Source organism: Cyprinodon tularosa, unplaced genomic scaffold (genome assembly GCF_016077235.1).
Source record: "Cyprinodon tularosa strain WSP-4 unplaced genomic scaffold, ASM1607723v1 ctg319, whole genome shotgun sequence".
Classification (NCBI taxonomy): domain Eukaryota; kingdom Metazoa; phylum Chordata; class Actinopteri; order Cyprinodontiformes; family Cyprinodontidae; genus Cyprinodon; species Cyprinodon tularosa.
The window spans coordinates 1,026,156-1,045,869 of record NW_024039029.1 but is presented as its reverse complement, the minus strand read 5'-3'; the positions used below and the strand labels follow the sequence as shown (position 1 = coordinate 1,045,869).

The 19,714-nt window shown below is 37.0% G+C and overlaps 1 protein-coding gene across 2 annotated transcripts in view; it reads left to right on the top strand.

Annotated features, from left to right (window-relative positions):
• Positions 1 to 19,714, top strand: part of ntrk3b (neurotrophic tyrosine kinase, receptor, type 3b) — a 374,712-nt gene that overhangs the window by 62,239 nt on the left and 292,759 nt on the right. For both annotated transcript variants that reach the window (XM_038292890.1, XM_038292888.1), the window contains exon 3: positions 5,472 to 5,543. In XM_038292890.1, the coding sequence (XP_038148818.1) occupies positions 5,472 to 5,543 (72 nt within the window). The remainder of the gene's footprint in view (positions 1 to 5,471; positions 5,544 to 19,714) is intronic.

Sequence of the window (19,714 nt, the reverse complement as noted above, 5' to 3'; positions counted from 1 at the left end):
GGAATTGGAACTGTTACATGATAAATATGCTGATGAAGGTTCTCAGTCATCCAGGTCATAGTCATTCCGTAACAATTCAAAAAATATCCACTGGACTTGGTTTGAGAAAGCTTCCTGGAGAGGTGGCGAAACGTCTTCAAATCTTGGAAACCAAGTCCAGTGGATATTTTTTGAATTTTTAAGGAGTTACATGATAAACATACTTATACAAAACAGATAATTAAGTTATGATTTGATTTGGATAAATACAATGTTCAAAAACTAATAATAAGGAGAAAATGAATATTTTGGTTAAGCTAAAGGGGTATTGCTGTTGCTAACATGAGCTGAAGTTTAAAAGAGCCCCTAATTCCTGCCAGTGGAACACTGGGGGAGAAGCCCTTCTGCTTTGGGTAGCAGCTGATCAAATAATGCTAAAAGGAAGGAGTGGAAATTAAATCAAGGATGCCTAGAGACGTTAAGGCTCTTCATGTCTAATCCTTTAACTTTTAAGACAGGTGATGCTGCTTTCTTGCTTCGCATCCACAATTGCCACTGTTTCCAGGAGCTTGCTTTTCAGACCTCTTCTTCCAGTTAATCTCCCCCACGCCCACCACAAACACACACACATACCCACACATACACACTTTAAGAACCATCTTCTTCTCTGCCCTCCACAGTCAGAGCAGGCCTCTCCCCTGATCCCTCATCAGGGAGGCCAAGTGCAATATCTCCACCACTAAATTAGCATTTTTCTCATTACCGCTGACTCCCTCTGCTGCCTCATCCTGGGGATGCGGCGCACCTCCACAAGCCTGTTGTGATGCTGCCTTTCTGGGCTGTAAGCAGTGCAGAAGAACGAAGCTGGAAAGAGTTACTGTCAGCTCGTTTTACTTTCAACCTCCTCATCAGCGTCTTTATGGCAGTAAAATGAAAATGAAAAAAAAGTTGCCCCTGTTATACAATGAGCAGATCTTTAGAATACAAGACAGATATTACGTTTCAACACGAGGCAAATTATACCCAACCATCTGCAGAGCTAACATGATTGTTATTGATTCGTTTATTTTCAACATTATTGCTCCGATATCAAACCCTATTTGGAGTTGAAATGCTAGCAGCTTAACTCAAAACTGTTATCTTCATGTAGAAAGGCTGTTCTAGTAGATTTTTTGATTAAACCTAACTATAATATTTATTTAAAAATACAAAAGGGGAAATTATATTGGGCTTTATCCACCTAGTAAAATTGTAGTCACATTATGATTTAAGAAGTTTTTGTGGACCTACTCTTAAGGCATTATTTTAATAACTTGAAGAAAGGGCTACTTAAAGGAAAGTTATAACAGGGATGCTAGAAATGGACGTTATTTTAAATTGATTTATATCAGATAAATATCAAAATCTCTCTTTGAATTTTTCAAATTTTCTCTTACCCCTGAAACTGCGATAAGAAATGGTTTTGTCATTATGGCAACTGGAGGTGGGTGGTATAGATACAGTAAAACAGGAAGTCAGGATTTTACCCTCCATCAGTATATTTTAACAGCAGGAAAATGTAAAGATTTAAGCAAGTTAAACAAGGGTCAAATTGTGTTGTTAAATGACCAGATGCTAAACTCTCTGTCAGATCCTTTTTTTTTTTTTAAGTCTGTCAGACCGTCGTAATGCCAAAAACCCTTGAGGACTAAAAACTTACCTTTGACTTTTCTAGTTTCAGGGGCATCCAACAAACAGAACTGGTTTAGATATGACTACACACACTCTAGCAATGTTACATCCAATCTGACATCAGCTTCTGTAGCTCCTTTCTTTACTTTTTTTTTGCTTAAGTTTCAGTTTGGGTCATAGATCACTTTACTCCAACAATGTTCATCTAAGGCAGCTTCAACACACACACTCCCACATCGCTTTGTGTAGTGAGGACCATGTTTTGAGTGCTGGTGACTTCCATTGTTTTCTAGTCATTTTCAACCCTCTCTTTGCCCTAAACCTGACAACAACCCTAACCCGCAGACACCATGCCTTCCACATGTACGTCGTGCAGGGCACTTTTGCAGTCATGTTAATTGATGACAACTGTTCCACATCCACGCTACTCCCCTGAACGTCACCGTCTACGTACGTCTTCTCCATCCTTCACCGTCAAAATATGGAGCCAAACTATATTTTTCCAGAAGTTCCTGTTTGTCAAATTAGAATACGGTTATTGACAGATCGGTAACTACAAATTTGAACATAATTCTTACATATTCCCCAAAACTAATAATGTTTAATTAAATTATTGGATGGAAAGTATTGGCACATAAGGAAGCTTTGTCATCTCAATCAAAATATTTATATTATACTGGGAGGCTTAAAAGTTTAATCAAATCCAGTCCTTCCAAAAGCGCCTCTCACAACTTCAAAAGAAACCTATCGCAGGCATGGATGAAGAGATGCTGAGTTTGGAAGTAGAAAACAAACCAATTTAGTATGATCCTAACTATACCTATTACGAAAACCCACAACAAAAAGAAAAGGTTTGGGCAGACACATTTGTGATTGATGCTGATGGTGAGTTTTAATTATGTCATATTAAATTAAGCATTCATTCCGCATGTTTTGCTCCTATAAATGTAATCATATTAATATAGCGCTTGGGATATCTGGATAAACCTAATAGTACCACTGTTTACCTCATCCCAACCCTAATTTAATCTCAATATACACCATAGTCCTAAACCTAACCCTTGGCAAAAAACCCTTGAGGATGAGGAAAATGTCCTCACTTAATAAAAACCAGGCCTTGTTCTCACTGTAATGGCCAAACAGATGCACAGATCTACAGATCTTCTACAGCTTTAGGAGGTCACCACCTTTTGCTTTCCACACTCTTCCCACGTATGCTGACTGTTTAATGGCTTTGTGTTAATTCTACCATCCCACTCTCTATACAGTAATGTTCACAGTTATATACCTTCATAATAGTCAAAAATGATGTGATATTTTTATTGTATTCCACCCTCCATAGACATCTTATTTTATTAGAGATAGAGAAAATGTGGCTTTTTTCCAATCATTAATCAACAAGTGTAATCTAAGGGCATTTAGAAATTCTTCTTTATTTAGGTACAATCTAGTTCAATCCAAAATTTATTTCACCTTTGATTCAGAACAGGGTAGTATAAAAGTTTACTTGTCAACAAAGAGTAACAATGGTCTTTGAAAATAGCTTTAATTTAACAGAAAGTTATTTGTTTTTTTTGTTGTTGTTTTTTCGCAGAAGAACCATAATCATTGAGTGATTTTATCGTCCATTTTATGTACAACAATATGGAAACAAAACTTAAGAAAAAAAAGACAAATTCAGTTTTTCTATATATTATTGACAGTATGTTAACTCTAACACCTTTTTTTGCATTCTAATAAAGAGACCTCAAACTGCAGGAGCAATACTATTGGACACACTAAGACCTTGAATTGTTGGGAACCCTTCAGACTAGTAACCATATCTAATCTGCTTCTAAACGCATTTTTCATCAGAACGGAAATTCAGCATCCAGAAATTCCCACCCTTCTTTAGGCAAATATATTCCACAGACCTTTAAAACAATTTAACATCTAATTTTTCATGCAACTTGTAAAAAATATGTCTTAAATTAACATGGATTATTCATCATACCCAACTTCCTTATTAGCAGTAAAGGGTAAACTGTAGAGGTTCTTGAGCCTTTTTTCTTGTAGACATAAGTTAGTTACACAGGTTAACATTTTTGCTACAGAATGTACTCAGAGGTACTCCATAAAAATCGCTGATGACCTCTGGAACGTTTGTGTGACGGCGAATCTCCACCAAATACCACAACGGCATGATGGGATTTTGGGAAGGTAATTGGCACCAACAGCTGGGTGTAATCAGCTCAGTGCTTTATGAGGCGCTCAGTGATGTCAGAGATGTCAAGGACTTCTTTGGAATGAGGCATCTGTGATTACAAGATTAGAAGTCATTACAATTGTAATTCAGAACAGTGCTTCCCGTACTGCGGCACTGGGTATTCTAGGAGCTCCTCGGGGAATTCCATTTGGGCTCTTTGGGCAGATTGAGGATTAGTTTAATTTCATTACTATCTCTCTACTATACAAGTTTGCACAAAGTGAAGCGTCTCCTCTGACAAGAAATATAACTCAGTTCATATGGAGGATACAAAAGTTAGCAAATATTGCATCAAAAGGTTCCTCCAATTGGATTTTACTCTGGTCCTCAGCCCTACAGGGTGCAAATAGTGTAGAGTTTATTTTGTTAGTTTACACATTAAACAAACAAACAAACAAACAAAAATACAATTTTTAAAAGAATTAGTAATGGGATGATTTAGTAAAAAAAAAAAATAGCATTGCTTTACTACAGTGGCAGCTGGTAGAGTTTTCTCCAGGGGGGGCTATAACTTCAAAATAGATGTACTGTATGTCAAAAATCAATCAAATGTATACCAAGGTATCACATCAGTATATTTATATGAATGCCAAAAAAAAGTGCTTTAAACTAGTCCTTCATGTCTTTATCCATGCTGGGTCAGACTGTGACGTTTGAAAAAGGAGGTGGGGAAAGCAGAATAAAGCGCTAGCCTCACTTCATACAGTTAGCCAAGCCCTGTAGCTAAATAATGATATAAACCTGTCAATCAGCTGCACTTTATAACAGGCCATAGGTGGTTTGCAGATAAAGTTGCTCTTAGCTTTTAGGATGGTCCTATTTTTTTGCATGCACAACTTTTAACGAGAGTCCATGGGCAAACACCGCAGGGCGAAAATCCATCACCTATACGACGATGAACTAAATAACTTTACTTGTCATTAAAGATTAAATGTTTCTCTTGCACATCTAAAAAAAAATGTTTTATAATTTCACTTTTTTTATGTCTTTAATAAAGGTCATAGGTTAATGTCCTCTATTGGCCATATGCCACTGGTTCACCAAGTATCAAATAGGATCAACAGCTGTGAAAAAAAAAATCAAAAATAGCTTTATCAAATATATTTGTTAATTTTAGTTTGAAAAAATTAAAGGAGCTCCTTGTTCTCTTGTCCAATATAAAGTCTAGAAATCTCTCCAGCAGTATTATGTGCAGATCAACTTAAAATATTCATGCAGACTGAGCTTATGTGAGGAAGAAAAACACCGAACGGTTCTCTCTAGCTACATTTACATTACAGCTGAATAAAGCATGCATGTCATCTAATTGACAATCATTAATATGTCTTTATCTTTTAATTAGACCCCCATGTATATATAGTACTGTATTAATTAAAGCAGTACTTTTGAAGATAGAGAAGAAAATGAAAACAGACCAAAATGAAAAAAGAAAATCCAGATAAGAGATGAGGAATCCAGCTGCCCTCCTGCCGTTTGAATGATTGTGCCATAAGGATAAATGTGCTTCAAGTTAAATATGTTTAAGAAAAAGGAAATTCAAAGAATAATTTTTTGTACTTTATCTCTTTCTCCTCAGGACCATCATGAATTGTAATCTGAGGGTTATCCAGCCTCGAGCGTTTGCTCAGAACCCACATCTACGCTACATGTGAGTAAACACTCCATCTTAAACCTTTTTTTTTTCTTGACCCTTCAAAAGATTTATTATGATCTTTGGCGTTTGACAGCTCACACTACAAGGACGTATATGAGTTAGTGTTGAACAGACCATGATGCACTTGATAGAGACTGGCTTTCGGAAAATTGTGCCATTGCCATTACTGCGGCAACAGCCACACATCTTAAATGAGACATCCATTATATGCCTGGGATAATTGGATTCCTATCTGCCCCGGTTTCTTTGTGCTGTGCCGGAGCAACATGGCATAGACGCAGTTCCATTTAGACTGCACTCGCCAAATGGACAATTTGTGCATGAGGCCGAGCATCAGAGAGCTGGGTGAAGAGCAAAGTAATTTCTTTAACAAAGGCTGATGTGTTCCTGTATGACAGGCTGTTATTCCCCAATTTTCCAGCGGTAAACACGCAGAAGGCACTGTCTCTTACCTGAGCGCCCTGCCATCTGCAGCTTCCAATTGTTTGATCTCTTTAGAATGTCCGATCTGTGCAAAGGGTGGGGTGAGTCTAGTTGCCTCACTGAGGTAACTAGATTCATCACATACCACAGTTGGTGGGGGTAACACTGGAATTAAAAGCCATATTGTTCAATCTGAAAACATACACTCATCTTCACTTTTCTTTGCACAATTCTGACCCCATAGTGCCTTTTAAATATGATTTAAAAGCCATACTCGAGTATGGCACATCCTTATGACTACGGTGCACCCATCTTTTGATGGCCACATCTGACAGGGTAATGCAACATGTCAAAAACCTTATATATATATATATATATATATATAGATGGTACCCTGTGCCACATAGCATTGCAAAATTAGCATTTCTTCTGATAAGGAAAGTCTTGACTCTTTTTACCTGGGGTTGGCAGCAGCTGGATATAAGTTTGTACATGTTTAAGATTGTGGTGTGTTGTATAAAGTGGATAAAAAAAAAAAAGCTGTGATATTTATTTGACAACTTAATCTTGCCTGTTACTGAGGCAGAAAATACTAGTTAGGCTGTGCTTCCCTGCAAGCAGACGTTCCCGGCATGTCAGTCTGAGTAATATTCCCTGGCTGGTCACGCTTTTTTTTGCTATACACGTAGACATTTAAACAAAAGACTATTGCTTGTCTTTTTATCTGGTCAGGTGATTGGTGGTGCTCAGAGAGTCCATCAACATTTAATGAAAGTTATTTAAGTGCTGCCTTTGCTTTAATTTTCCCTCCAGAAGATGGATTTGCTTAAACAGGGCAGAAAACAAACGAATGTTTGGGACGTGCTTTGTGTCACCGTCGCCTGCGTTCCCTGAACATTTAACTCCGTGGAGGGGGACTCGAAAACATTCATGCATGTTGATATTAATGGAAATGAAAGAAGTAATATGTAGTTGAATATCAGGAGAATGAACAATGCATATTTTGTTGCTAAACTCTGGTGGTATGTTTAATTTCAAGAGTATACGATTTAATTGGTGCGTTAAAATGCATAAAAAATCACATATTGCTCTAGTTTTTACCACATTCTGTAATTGTTTAAAACAATGTATCAGAAAATAAAAGCAGTGTGTTAAAATTTTTAATTAAATGCAATGATCCTGTTGGTTTCAGAATCACCTTCAGCAGTACAGTAAACAGAGAATGCTGCTCCAACTTAAATAAATCGCTTTAATTAGACAGTTAAATCAACTTAATTTTTGAAGTTAGTAAGCTAAAAACTTTCATCAATTAAGTTGGGTAAACAATTGAATCGATTCAGTTTTAGCTGCCTTTTCTTTTTAGATTATAATGATTGTTAGTAGGGACACTGTTTTAAGCAATTTCTTTCTCAGCATTGGTTCTTGCAGATATTATTTTATGTTTTATTTATTTAAGGTCTCATTACATTCTTTTAAATCGGTCAAGTGTGAATTTTGATAATTTGTTTTTTGTATTTGAATCCATTCTGTTTAAAATGTTCTGCTTTGTTTGGGATCATTGTTGCATTCATCATGTAGATATGGCAGATTTCTTGCTGTGGGATGAATACGGTAACCTTGTTTACTGTGTTTATTATGTTTTGTTCTCAGCTCATTATGGAATGGTGAAGTAGTGTTTGTTTTTTTCTCTAAGGGCATCACTAATCTCTGTCCTCCTTAATTATTAGCTAAAGCACATCCATATTACCCAAACCAGAAAACTGTAAATCTCCTTCTCTTATAAAAATAGTCACCTTCTCTGATAATCAGTTAGTAGAGTCCAATGAATAGCAGATGCTACTTAACTTGTTAAGTCCCTTGAAGGCCCATTGGGAGGGTATTTTATTTTCCTACTCAGCTTTTCCATTTCCGCTTATTCTTTGTGTAATGCATAATGAAGCTGATGTGTCTTTTTTGCATAACCAGGATTAGATTTGTTCAAAAAATACATTTGACCTGGTATGTTAAACCCTGGATTTTAAATAGGGTTTACTGTCTTTTTAACCATAACTCTGCCTTTCACAAACATAATTGTGGTTTATATATACCATATATATATCACATTGTAAACATCTTGTAAATTTCATGAGATAAAAATGAGAAGAGATGTTTTATAGCAGCTCCAGATTGACATCACTGATTGTAGCCAACTAGCGCCCCCGTTCTGGGCTGTCCCTGTCGCGCTTCTGTAAGTGGATAGTTGCTAGGTGACACTGAGGATGATGATGTCAAGGAAGATTAATTATTGCCTGTCCTTAGCCCCAGAGGACCAAGCTCATTGATGTGTGTATCAGGCAGGTCTGATGAAAGCCCTAACCATCACACACTCAACTGGTTTCTCTTTTGTGAGAAGAACTAAAGCAATTGTTTTCATCACATTTTCAGGCCAAAACAGGCGCAATTACTCTCAGTAAAGATATCATTAATTCTATGTGCTGTAAACATTATGACTGCAATTAACTCCCACCATTGCTAGCCCCTATCACATATTAGTATTCCACTCATCTATTTTTAGGGTATGTATTATGCATAGCAGTATTTAGTATGCATTAGCAGTTAGCAGTGTGTATGCGCTGCAAAACAGCAGATGTAAACAAGTGTAATGATCTAATATTTTGGTTTCCAAATGTGGATATTTTTTTCTTTCATGTCCAGAATTTATTAATCGAAGAATTTATTAATCTTTTAAATAGTTGTCTTTTATAAAACCTGACGTTCTTGCTCACATATCCAAAGCAGTGTGTATTTAAAGTATTTTTTAATGAAACAAGCTAAATTTTTAAACACACAGCTTTTAGATTTCAAGAAAACTTATTTTTTTTATGTTACAACTGATCAACGGGTTAACAATCTTATCACTTTAACATACTGTGTCATCATAATATATTTACAAAACGATGTGTTTTTGTAATACGTGAAAGATGCATAAAAATCATAAAACATTACAGAAAAAGTAATAACTTACTATCTACCAAAAAAGGCTTGGATCTCTTCTTACAGTTACTGCAATGACTATCTTATGTTTAAGAAGCAAATCTTTAGAAAATTTTCACTTAAACTCGAGTTTACACATGCATATATGTTACAACTAATAACTTGATATCAGCCTTTTACTACTCTCTGCTGGAAAACACACAACAAATTATGATAATGGTTCACTGGATCAATATGATCAGTCACTTTTAATCTTGAATCTATTTTTTTTAACCAAAGTAACAAGCTTTACCAGGTTACAATTACATTTACAAGTAATATTCTTTCGTAAAATGTATACTATTCTAATGTCTTGTATTGAACACTGTCCAAAATTCCCATATCAAATCTAAACAGGGGCAGCTGAAGGAGTAATCATATTTCTATTATGACAACATGCATATTGAGTTGGGTATTCGCACGTATAGTAATCAACACCTTCTTCTCAACTTCAGTCCACATAATTATTTCTCTTAAAGTGAAAAACAGATTTATAGCACAGCAGCTCAAAATGAGGAAGCATCTTGCATACAGCCATGACTCACATGTCTAATTTACTGGGGTTATACACTACGCAACATCCAACCTGGTTCTGCTCTGTGATAAGTTTTATGATGCAGTGCCAACACAACAATTGTTAATTGAAAACCAATTTAATGGTTGGATGTTTAATCTTTTTTTTATTGTGTAGATATTAAGCCTTTGGAATCCAAGTTAGCACACCTTAACACTTTTTAAGCAAGGTATTTCAAGGAATATCTCAGAGCATATTTAATAAAGTATCTTTCCTTCAAGATAACTCTGATATTGTCAATAAGGTATAGGAGTTTATCATCTCAATGCAATGGTAACCTTTCTAAATTAACTTTATCTGATCTGATGAAGATCCGACCGCATATGCAGAGTTGTTGATGTTATTTTACTGATTTAGCTAACTATGTAACTCATAGACCCAAATGATGCCTACATCAAAGAATTAAATTATTCCTAAATATTGAAAGAGCTAAGAGCATCAAAAGATTCTAGTTTAATTAATCCCAGCTTAAAGCATACTTTAACCAATGGGAGCAACTAAAAGTAAGGTATGAACTTTAAAGACATAACAGTACTTGATATTGCTCATAATTTCCTTTATTCTTTAAATAATTAATTCCGTTGCAATTTTTGTTTAGCGTGTCAACCTAACAGACAATATAAGAAAGAATAGCAGCTTTAGTTATATAGTAAAAATGTGTAGCGAGTGGCTAAGTTACCAAATTGGCACACTAATTTTTGTAGGACCCTAAAACAGATTACGTAGTTGTTAATAGTTTGTAATTTATAAAGTCTTATAATTTTATGGGACAAGTAAATACTAAATAAGCAAGCATAAGTGTTTTAATACACTGAGCCTTTTCAGTATTAATGAACTCAGGGGCTGTTTGTTGTCTTGTTTAATATCCTAACAGCTGTAGTCAAAGCATCATAGCTGTCATCTTCAGGTAACCTCTATGGTCCAACAGAACTTTATGAGAGCCCAAAAATAAACTTTACAGAATACCAAAGCCTAAAGGAGTATTATTTAGACCTTAAAGAAGAATCATTTTATAAAAGGGCTTGGTAGATAAAATCATAATAGACAGTACATAAATCTTCTGTCCTGCTTTCATGTTTATATGGAGTGACTGTGCAAAAAGGTAACTGGTTATTTTTCAGCTCTGCAGTGCATTGCTTTCCCTGCTGAGAAAAAAATGCATGCAGATTAAAAATAGGTCTTTATAAACATTATTCTGCTAATTTAAAAAATCTGTTTGGTTTAAGAGTTGTCTATAGAAGGACAACTCTTAAACTAAACATATAGCTGAGCTTGTCTCTGAGGTGCAGGGTCTTGTCAGTGAATCCCTTCCCTCCAATTGTTGCAGCTTGAGATACTTATGTAACAACCTTGAAGCTTTAAGTACCATAAAGGGACCCTGAAGGAACAATCAGCAATATTTTACACCTTTGTAGCAGAAAATGACCACACTCAGTTTAACTGTTCTGTTAGAAATGACTATTTAGAGTTTGAGCTTTGTTAACAAGCATGTTTGCCTTGACTTTTTGTTTAGCTCATTGCGAATCATGAGGCCCCCTAGATGGTGATAAAAATCATCCCACAGAACTTTGCTCGGCTGCATTCGATTGTGAAAAGACGAAGCAGCAGCCAAAGGGAACATCGAGACAAAGAAAGGGACACATAGCCAACGCATGACACAACTAAACGTTTTTTTTTTTACTTTATTGTGTTTTCTGTGTCTTACCTGTTTTCTGAAGCGGCCTAATGGTTTTATACTAATGCATAAGGCCTGCGAACTCATTAATGAAGCCTTTTACGATTTTAAATTAGCCATATTGGTTATATTTTTTCTCTTTCCCTCTTTTCCTTATTACACAAATTTAAAAAGCTTTTCTGACATGATTAAATAAATGTGCTAATAATGCATTATTCTATTTATTTGGAGTATAAAAATGAATTGAGTTTTAAGTAAAAAAAAAAAAAAAGATTAACCAATTATAAATGTTGCTTTGGTCAATTTGTGCCTCCCTAAAACCTGATAATGAATAATTGCTTAACTTCTCTTTTGCTTTTTTGCATGAAAAACATGTTAAATAATTATAAAATCAAATATGATTAAAAGGCACATCTTTTTGGATTCCAAATGCACTCTGTAATGCCAAATTATGTAATAATTTAGACATTTTAGGCTCCAAGAAATTAAAATGATACAATTTTGTAATAGGTTCTGCTGCATTATGTAACAGCATTATTACATTTTGCACAAACTTTTAGAAAATTTGGAGGTTGCTTTTTAAATTCTACATTCCCTCTCTTTTTATCATTTTCTTTGTTGTTTTGTTTTCGGTTTTGTTTTGTCACTGACAGACAATTAAGCTTGATCAATATTTAAAAAAATTCCCGTTGCTTTTTTTAAATTTATATATGTGGGTAGGTTCTAAGACAACACGTCATGAAACAGCGTTTGGGGTTTTTAAAAAGTGCGTAGTACTGTTTCTAGACAGACTTGCCACACCTGTTGAAAGAACAATTGACGAACCTTTCATTATCAGTACAGAGGGTCATTTTAGTTGCCAACAGCTGGATAACGTTTTGCATCAGGATATACTTTATTATCCAGAATGCTGGTGAATAGAATGCACGCTGTCCATGGTGCTGAAACTTTGATGGCTAGTAGGATGATTTCTGAATGGACATTTATCATTTATCTCAGCTAATATGGTTCAAATGGAAATGTTTAATTTAATTTTGGAAAATATTTAAAAACCAGTTATCATTTTTTAGATTAATACATGTAGTCTGCACCACTCTAGATGTTCTGTGGATGTATTATATTTGAAAAAAAATTAGTTTTGATGAAAAAGTTGTAGCCATTACCTTTTAGATAAAAGCATGAGAAACACTCGAGGTGTAAAAGAGGGAAGGTGGAGGAAAAATGGAAGCTTTATAATGACATAAGAACAAACTATTTGTCCAAAAAAATAAATCATATTTACTCAACCACATGCACAGAGGCAAAGGAAGTCACAGTTGCACTGTACTAAGAAAAGAATACCATTGAATCAATAACTGATGTGCCAGGCAATGTGCCTGATGATGTCCCTAATCACATACAGGCAGGTCATGCATTATTTTTTTATTCCTCTTTACTTTTTTTTTATTATAAATTACTACCCCACCAAAGAACCTGTAGTTTTGTTTTTTCCTTTTTTGTGTTGTAGTACTTAGGAAAAAAAAAAAAAAAGATATAACGGCACATTGCCTGGCACTAAAAAGCAGGCTCACTACAAAAAGAGGCCGTCAGTTTAGACATAATTGTACCAAGTTAGACTCTTGGCCCTTAGCTATTTATTGTCCTCCTTCTATTTCAATCCCATTTTCTGTTTTTGGTTTTGTGTTTAAAGAGGAAGCCAAACAGCAAAACCCAAAATCTCTCTATAAAGCCAGAAAAAGGTTTCATTGTAAAACAAGTACTCACAATTAGATGAAAGTATTAAGGATAATATAATTAATTATATCCTTGTCATTGGGTGATACCAGGTTATCAGTGAGCGAGAGGAAGAACACATCTTGGACAAATTCTTGGTACAGTTGATCAACCATCAAAAGTCCCAAACCTAACTGGATAATGGACATTTTTATGAAGTCAAACAAGGAGTCTAAAAAAAAAAATCACTGCCTGAAGAAAATCCAAAAAACAAACATTGATTAAATCCTTGTAAGGGGGCTGGTCTGTATAGTGACCGACTGTTTCTAGTCATGCTCATCCCTCATAAAATTTTCAAACAGAATAAACTACCTTCTATTAGTAAAGGCATTGCTACATATGTTTCCGTTCATTTGATCCTGAAACGTCTGTGTTCTGTTAAAAGCAGGTCTAACATCACAAGAAGATGACAATGTTTTGACTTCTGAGTTTTTTCTATCATAAATTGAAAATTTTTTTAAAGCATGTGTTGCATCTTGGTAGCAGAAGCTTACCTGCGGTGTTAGGGGTGATATAGAAGATAGGAGACATTGAGTCATATCTTTAGATAACAGTAATTGTGTGAAAGCTTTAATCTTCTGGAGAAGGTTCTCTTCTCAGATCACACACACATACACTTTGATGATCTTCTTCCACACGCCTTACATCCCACACTGCCACCCGACAAGTGATCACATAAAAGGATATCATCTTGTGTGAGGCTCTTAAAGATTTATTTCATAGGAAGTAATTGTGTATGCGTAGAACAGCAGTGGGACTGGACTGGGTTAGCTTCATTATTATTAAATCATTATTGTTTATTGCCTTCATGTTGCCTGCTCTATTTCAGACCCTCCCACTAGTGTCTGAGAATCACCGGTATGACCTTGCTTTGTCTGGCTAGGCAAGTCGAGGACTGACTCCTTCAGAAAAAAAAAAAAAGAACAAAAAGGTTTATTCTTCAAGCCATTAAAATGCATCACTTGAAGTAAAGGTGAAGAAAAGCTTTTTATTCCCACAATGCCTTAAAATTCACTTGGCTAGTGATGCATTACTAAACCCAACCTGCTTTGTTGGGTTTTAAAGAAAATTTAAAAGTTTGTTTTGGTTTCTTTAACCTTAAAAATATATTTTGGAGCCTTTAAATGGCTTTCTTAAGAATTCTTTTTTAAAAAGAAGAATTAAATGAAACCGAATTTGCAGATATTACTCAACAGATGCTCCATTTCACAATTTCCACTGACTTTCTTGTCCATTAATATGATATCTTTAGGAATTATAACTTTAACACACAAACACACCCTTTTGTTGAACCCTAGGTTTTATTTATTTATTTTTTTGTTGTATTACTTATCACAGCATTTCTAACAGATTTCTTTCTAAAACAGAAAAGTGAAGAAAGGAAAAAAAATCTACATGGAGAAAAAATGTTTTTATGGCCTTAGATGATCTATTTCAAAACATATAAGAAAGCTACGCATATCGAACCTTTCATCCTCTGAAATGTAACAAGCCTTTTATATTGACCTATTTTTTATTCAGTTCAGGTCCTTAACAAGGTAAGGCGGCGTGACTTTTGTCTCTGATTAACACCGACACATTAGCTGGGTGCTAATTAAGCAAAGATCTATAATCATCAGATCAGAAATCCTTTCTTGATTCCTGCACATTTCTGAATATGAATGTCTATTGTTCTAACCTGTCTGCCATGGCATTTATCTTCCTCTCTTTTATCCTGTACTATAAGCAATTGATGGAAATAAAATCTATCTGCAAAGGCTCCATTACAAGGTGTTGGGCTTTTAAATCATTGCTGCCTTGGCTAGGTCCTCTTTTCTATTTGATGTCACCGGTGGGCCAGGCATCATGCGCCATGCTCGTCCCCAGTGTCAAATTAAAGGTCAGCGTCTGGGAGGTGAAGCAACTCCTCTCTTTATTCGTAAGCTGCCAAGGGAGAGGCCCAATAAATCTGGTGGGAATGTTGTCAGGGGGGAGTCAGAAAGGTCACTGCCCACCAGGGGAAGGGAGTGGACATGCTCTCGTTAAATTTTCTTGGCCATGTTTTTTCAATTTGTTTTTTTTTTTCTCCTAAATGTCACTTTCATAGTTGTGTGAGCTAAGCAGCTAGCTTGAGACTTGCTTTAATTAGATGCTTGATTCTTCTCTGTGTGTTTACCTTGTCAAGTTGTTTCAACTCTATGCCTCCTCTTTCCTGACATGTTGCAATGAACTTTGTTTCTGAGACCTTTAGTCATGCACCTTTATTAAGAAATAGTAATTTTTAACTTTGTAAAACTGCTAATATGCAACAATTGGAGCTCCTCTGCCTGTAGTACAGGGTAGAGACACTGCCCTTCCCCTATGCAGTGCTTTAGCTGACAGTCAACAGCATACATGCTACATTAGCATCAACCTCCTGTGCATGAAAATAAGTTTGGGTATTTGGAAACATCCCAATTTACATAAACTACTGTCAGTTAATTTCACACACTAGGAGAGGTTCACTCATTACCCTTTTTAAAGTTTCATTTTGTATTAAACTTGCCAATGAGGCAAAAACCAAAAACATTTTCCATTTGGTATCACCTTACTACACTTCATCTGATGCAAAAAAGGTATAATATTTAGCAAAAAAATCACTATTTTTGCCTCATTGATGTATTTTGGTTTTCTAGCAGCGTTAGAAAAAGCTGCTTAACACACAGGTTGAGAGATTAAATTGAAAGAGGCTCCATTTTGAAAATCTCTAATAAATAAACTTCAAATGTGAAATCCATCAAAATGCTTATATTTTTGAAGTTAACTTAATTATGTTTGACCAAAAAGCTGTGGACACTGGTTAAATTGTTAGAAATGTCACCTTAAAGAGAGAATATTCTGGTTTAGATCCAGAGTAGTGCCTTTCTGCATAGTGCCCATTAATGCACGGGAGTTCTCCATGTAGCTCAGCTTCCTCCCATTGTCTAAAAATGTGTATGCATGGTAAGCAGATCTTCCCATAGGGTTAGGATAAATTCTGGGTGTTTTTATTTTTATTTTGTTGCACTGAAGTCTGTTTATATTTTTAAAAACATTTTCAGACATTCCCCAATGATCTCCATCTTATTGTTGATGTTCATACCCAGTTTTCAAAGACCAATTATGACACTTTCATCTGCTTACCAAACATACACCCGTATATCTAAACACTTTTTAAGTACTAGGATAGACATCTTTGCTTTAGTTGCCAGCTTACTTGAAGATAAAACAGGGATCTAGATGAAATCTGCAGTGTCTGTAGTCTCTGGCTTTGTGACTCCACAATCATGTAAAAATAGAGTGCTGATCTCAAAGATATGAATGCATCTGAAAATCCTGATACACCGCATGTGTCAAGCATGTTTATGGTCACACTTGAGGGAATTAGCCAACATTTTTGCTTGGAAAATGTAAGTAGGATTATGTGTCATGTAAAATGCCATCTTACAACATGGGGCTGTCATCATTCATAACAAGCTCCGAGGCAGGAAATGTCGGCTTGAGGATCCGGAATGAATTGGCAGGGATATTTTGTAAGTGCTTTTCAAGGTGTGCCAAAGGGTACAACATGTCAAGTTACTTGTTAGGTCCCTCTCTCTCTCTCTCTCTCTATAAAAAAAAAAACTTCCTCACCCACTGCGGGCGGTCTCCCCCTTTTTCCCAGAGGCCTTGAAGCTTGAGGGTTCTACTCAGTATCTTTGTTGTCCCTAGAACTGCAGTTTTCTGGACCAAGATGTCTGATGTGTTTCCAGGGATCTTCTATAACCACTCCTTAGGTTTGGGGGTCACTGCCTCTAGTATCCCAATGACCATGGGCATCAGTGATGCCTTGACATTCCAGGTTTTCTCCAGCTCTTCTCTGAGCCTCTGGTATTTCTGTAATTTCTCATGTTTCTTTTTCCTGATATTGCAGTCACTTGGTATTGCTATGTCAACCTCAACGGCTTTCCTCTGCTTTTTTTCCACCACCACAATGTCCGGTTGGTTTGCCATTGCCAGTGGGTCCATCTGTATCTGGAAGTCCCACGGGATCTTGGGTCGGTCATTCTCTACTATCTTTGTGGGTGTTTCCCACTTTGACCTTGGGGTTTCCAGCCCATACTTAGCTCAGATGTTCCTGTCCACTATTCCAGTCACTTGGTAATGGCGCTCCATCTAAACTTTTCCTGCCAGCATCTTGCACACTGCAGTTATGTGCTGGATTGTCTTAGGGGCCTCTTTGCACAGTCTTGACCTGGGGTCTTGTCTGGTGTGGTAGATCTGTGCCTCTATCGCTGTGGTGCTCAGGGCCTGCTCCTTAGCAGCCATGATGAGTGCCTCTGTGCTGTCCTTCAGTTCAACTTTGTCTAGTGATTGGTAGGATTTCCTGATATCCACCACTTCAGTTATGTTCCGGTGGTACATCCTGTGTAGGGGCTTATCCTCCCGTGATGGAACCTCCCGCACTTCATCTTCTGTTCCCTATTGTCTGAGACATTCACTGAGCATGTTTTCTGTTGGAGCCTTGTCCTTGATGTACTTATGGATCTTGGATGTTTCATCCTGGATAGTGGCTCTCACGCTCACTAGTCCTCGGCCTTCTTCCTTTCAGCTAGCATTCAGTCTCAGGGTGCTGAATTTGGGGTGGTACCCTCCGTGCATGTTTAGGAGATTTCGTGTCTCAACAATTGTGGCTTGTATCTCATCCTTTTGCCAGCTTACTATTCCTGCAAGGTGTCTGATTACTGGTAGAGTGTAGCTATTTATTGCCTAAGACTTATTCTTGCCATTGAGCTGGCTTTTAGGACCTGCCTCACTCGTTGGAGGTATTTGGCCATAGCCACTTTCCTTGTTGCCTCTTTAAGGTTGCCATTTGCTTGTGGGATACCGAGCTACTTGTTACTGTCCTCAATGTCTGCAATTGTTCCTTCTGGGAGTGAGCCCCCCTCTGTGGGGACTACCTTCCCTCTCTTAGTCACCATCTGACCACACTTCTCTAGTCAGAATGACATTCCGATGTCTGTGCTGTAGAATCGGGTGGTATGGTACAGTGAGTCAATGTCTCGCTTGTTCTTAGCGTACAGCTTGATGTCATCCATGTAGAGGAGGTGACTGCTGGTGGCCCCAATGGATTGCTGAGGCTATATAAATACTGTATATATATATATATACACTCACCGGCCACTTTATTAGGTACACCTGTCCAACTGCTCGTTAACACTTAATTTCTAAGCAGCCAATCACATGGCGGCAACTCAGTGCATTTAGGCATGTAGACATGGTCAAGACAATCTCCTGCAGATCAAACCGAGCATCAGTATGGGGAAGAAAGGTGATTTGAGTGACTTTGAACGTGGCATGATTGTTGGTGCCAGAAGGGCTGGTCTGAGTATTTCAGAAACTGCTGATCTACTGGGATTTTCACGCACAACCATCTCTAGGGTTTACAGAGAATGGTCCGAAAAAAAAAAAAAAAACATCCAGTGAGCGGGAGTTCTGTGGGCGGAAATGCCTTGTTGATGCCAGAGGTCAGAGGAGAAAGGCCAGACTGGTTCGAGCTGATAGAAGGGCAACAGTGACTCAAATAACCACCCGTTAAAACCAAGGTGGGCAGAAGAGCATCTTTGAACGCACAGTATGTCGAACTTTGAGACAGATGGGCTACAGCAGCAGAAGACCACACCAGGTGCCACTCCTTTCAGCTAAGAACAGGAAACTGAGGCTACAATTTGCACAAGCTCATCGAAATTGGACAATAGAAGATTGGAAAACCATTGCCTGGTCTGATGAGTCTCGATTTCTGCTGCGACATTCGGATGGTAGGGTCAGAATTTGGCGTCTACAACATGAAAGCATGGATCCATCCTGCCTTGTATCAACGGTTCAGGCTGGTGGTGGTGGTGTCATGGTGTGGGTAATATTTTCTTGGCACCCTTTGGGCCCCTTGGTACCAATTGAGCATCGTTGCAACGCCACAGCCTACCTGAGTATTGTTGCTGACCATGTCCATCCCTTTATGACCACAATGTACCCAACTTCTGATGGCTACTTTCAGCAGGATAATGCGCCATGTCATAAAGCTGGAATCATCTCAAACTGGTTTCTTGAACACGACAATGAGTTCACTGTACTCAAATGGCCTCCACAGTCACCAGATCTCAATCCAATAGAGCATCTTTGGGATGTGGTGGAACGGGAGATTCTCATCATGGATGTGCAGCCGACAAATCTGCGGCAACTGTGTGATGCCATCATGTCAATATGGACCAAACTCCCTGAGGAATGCTTCCAGCACCTTGTTGAATCTATGCCACGAAGAATTGAGGCAGTTCTGAAGGCAAAACGGGGTCCAACCCGTTACTAGCATGGGGTACCTAATAGAGTGGCCGGTGAGTGTATATGTGTATGTGTGTAAATATATATATATATATATATATATATCTATATATATATATATATGTATAAATATATATATGTGTATATATACGTCAAACTCATTACATTATATTTAGACTCCATTTTGTATTCACTTTTTGTACATTTGAATCTTTCATGTATAAAAAAAGGAAAAGAGCATAACATAGAAGTGAAGTCATCATTCCTCTGCTTGTATTTCTGAAAATAAAAATAGCATTAAAATTCAGTTGTGTTTGCAAAGCAGGATCCATCAGTTCAAGGACGTGAGCTACCTTAAGTGGTTCTGTGGGAGTCATCTCATGACTTTTGATGCTT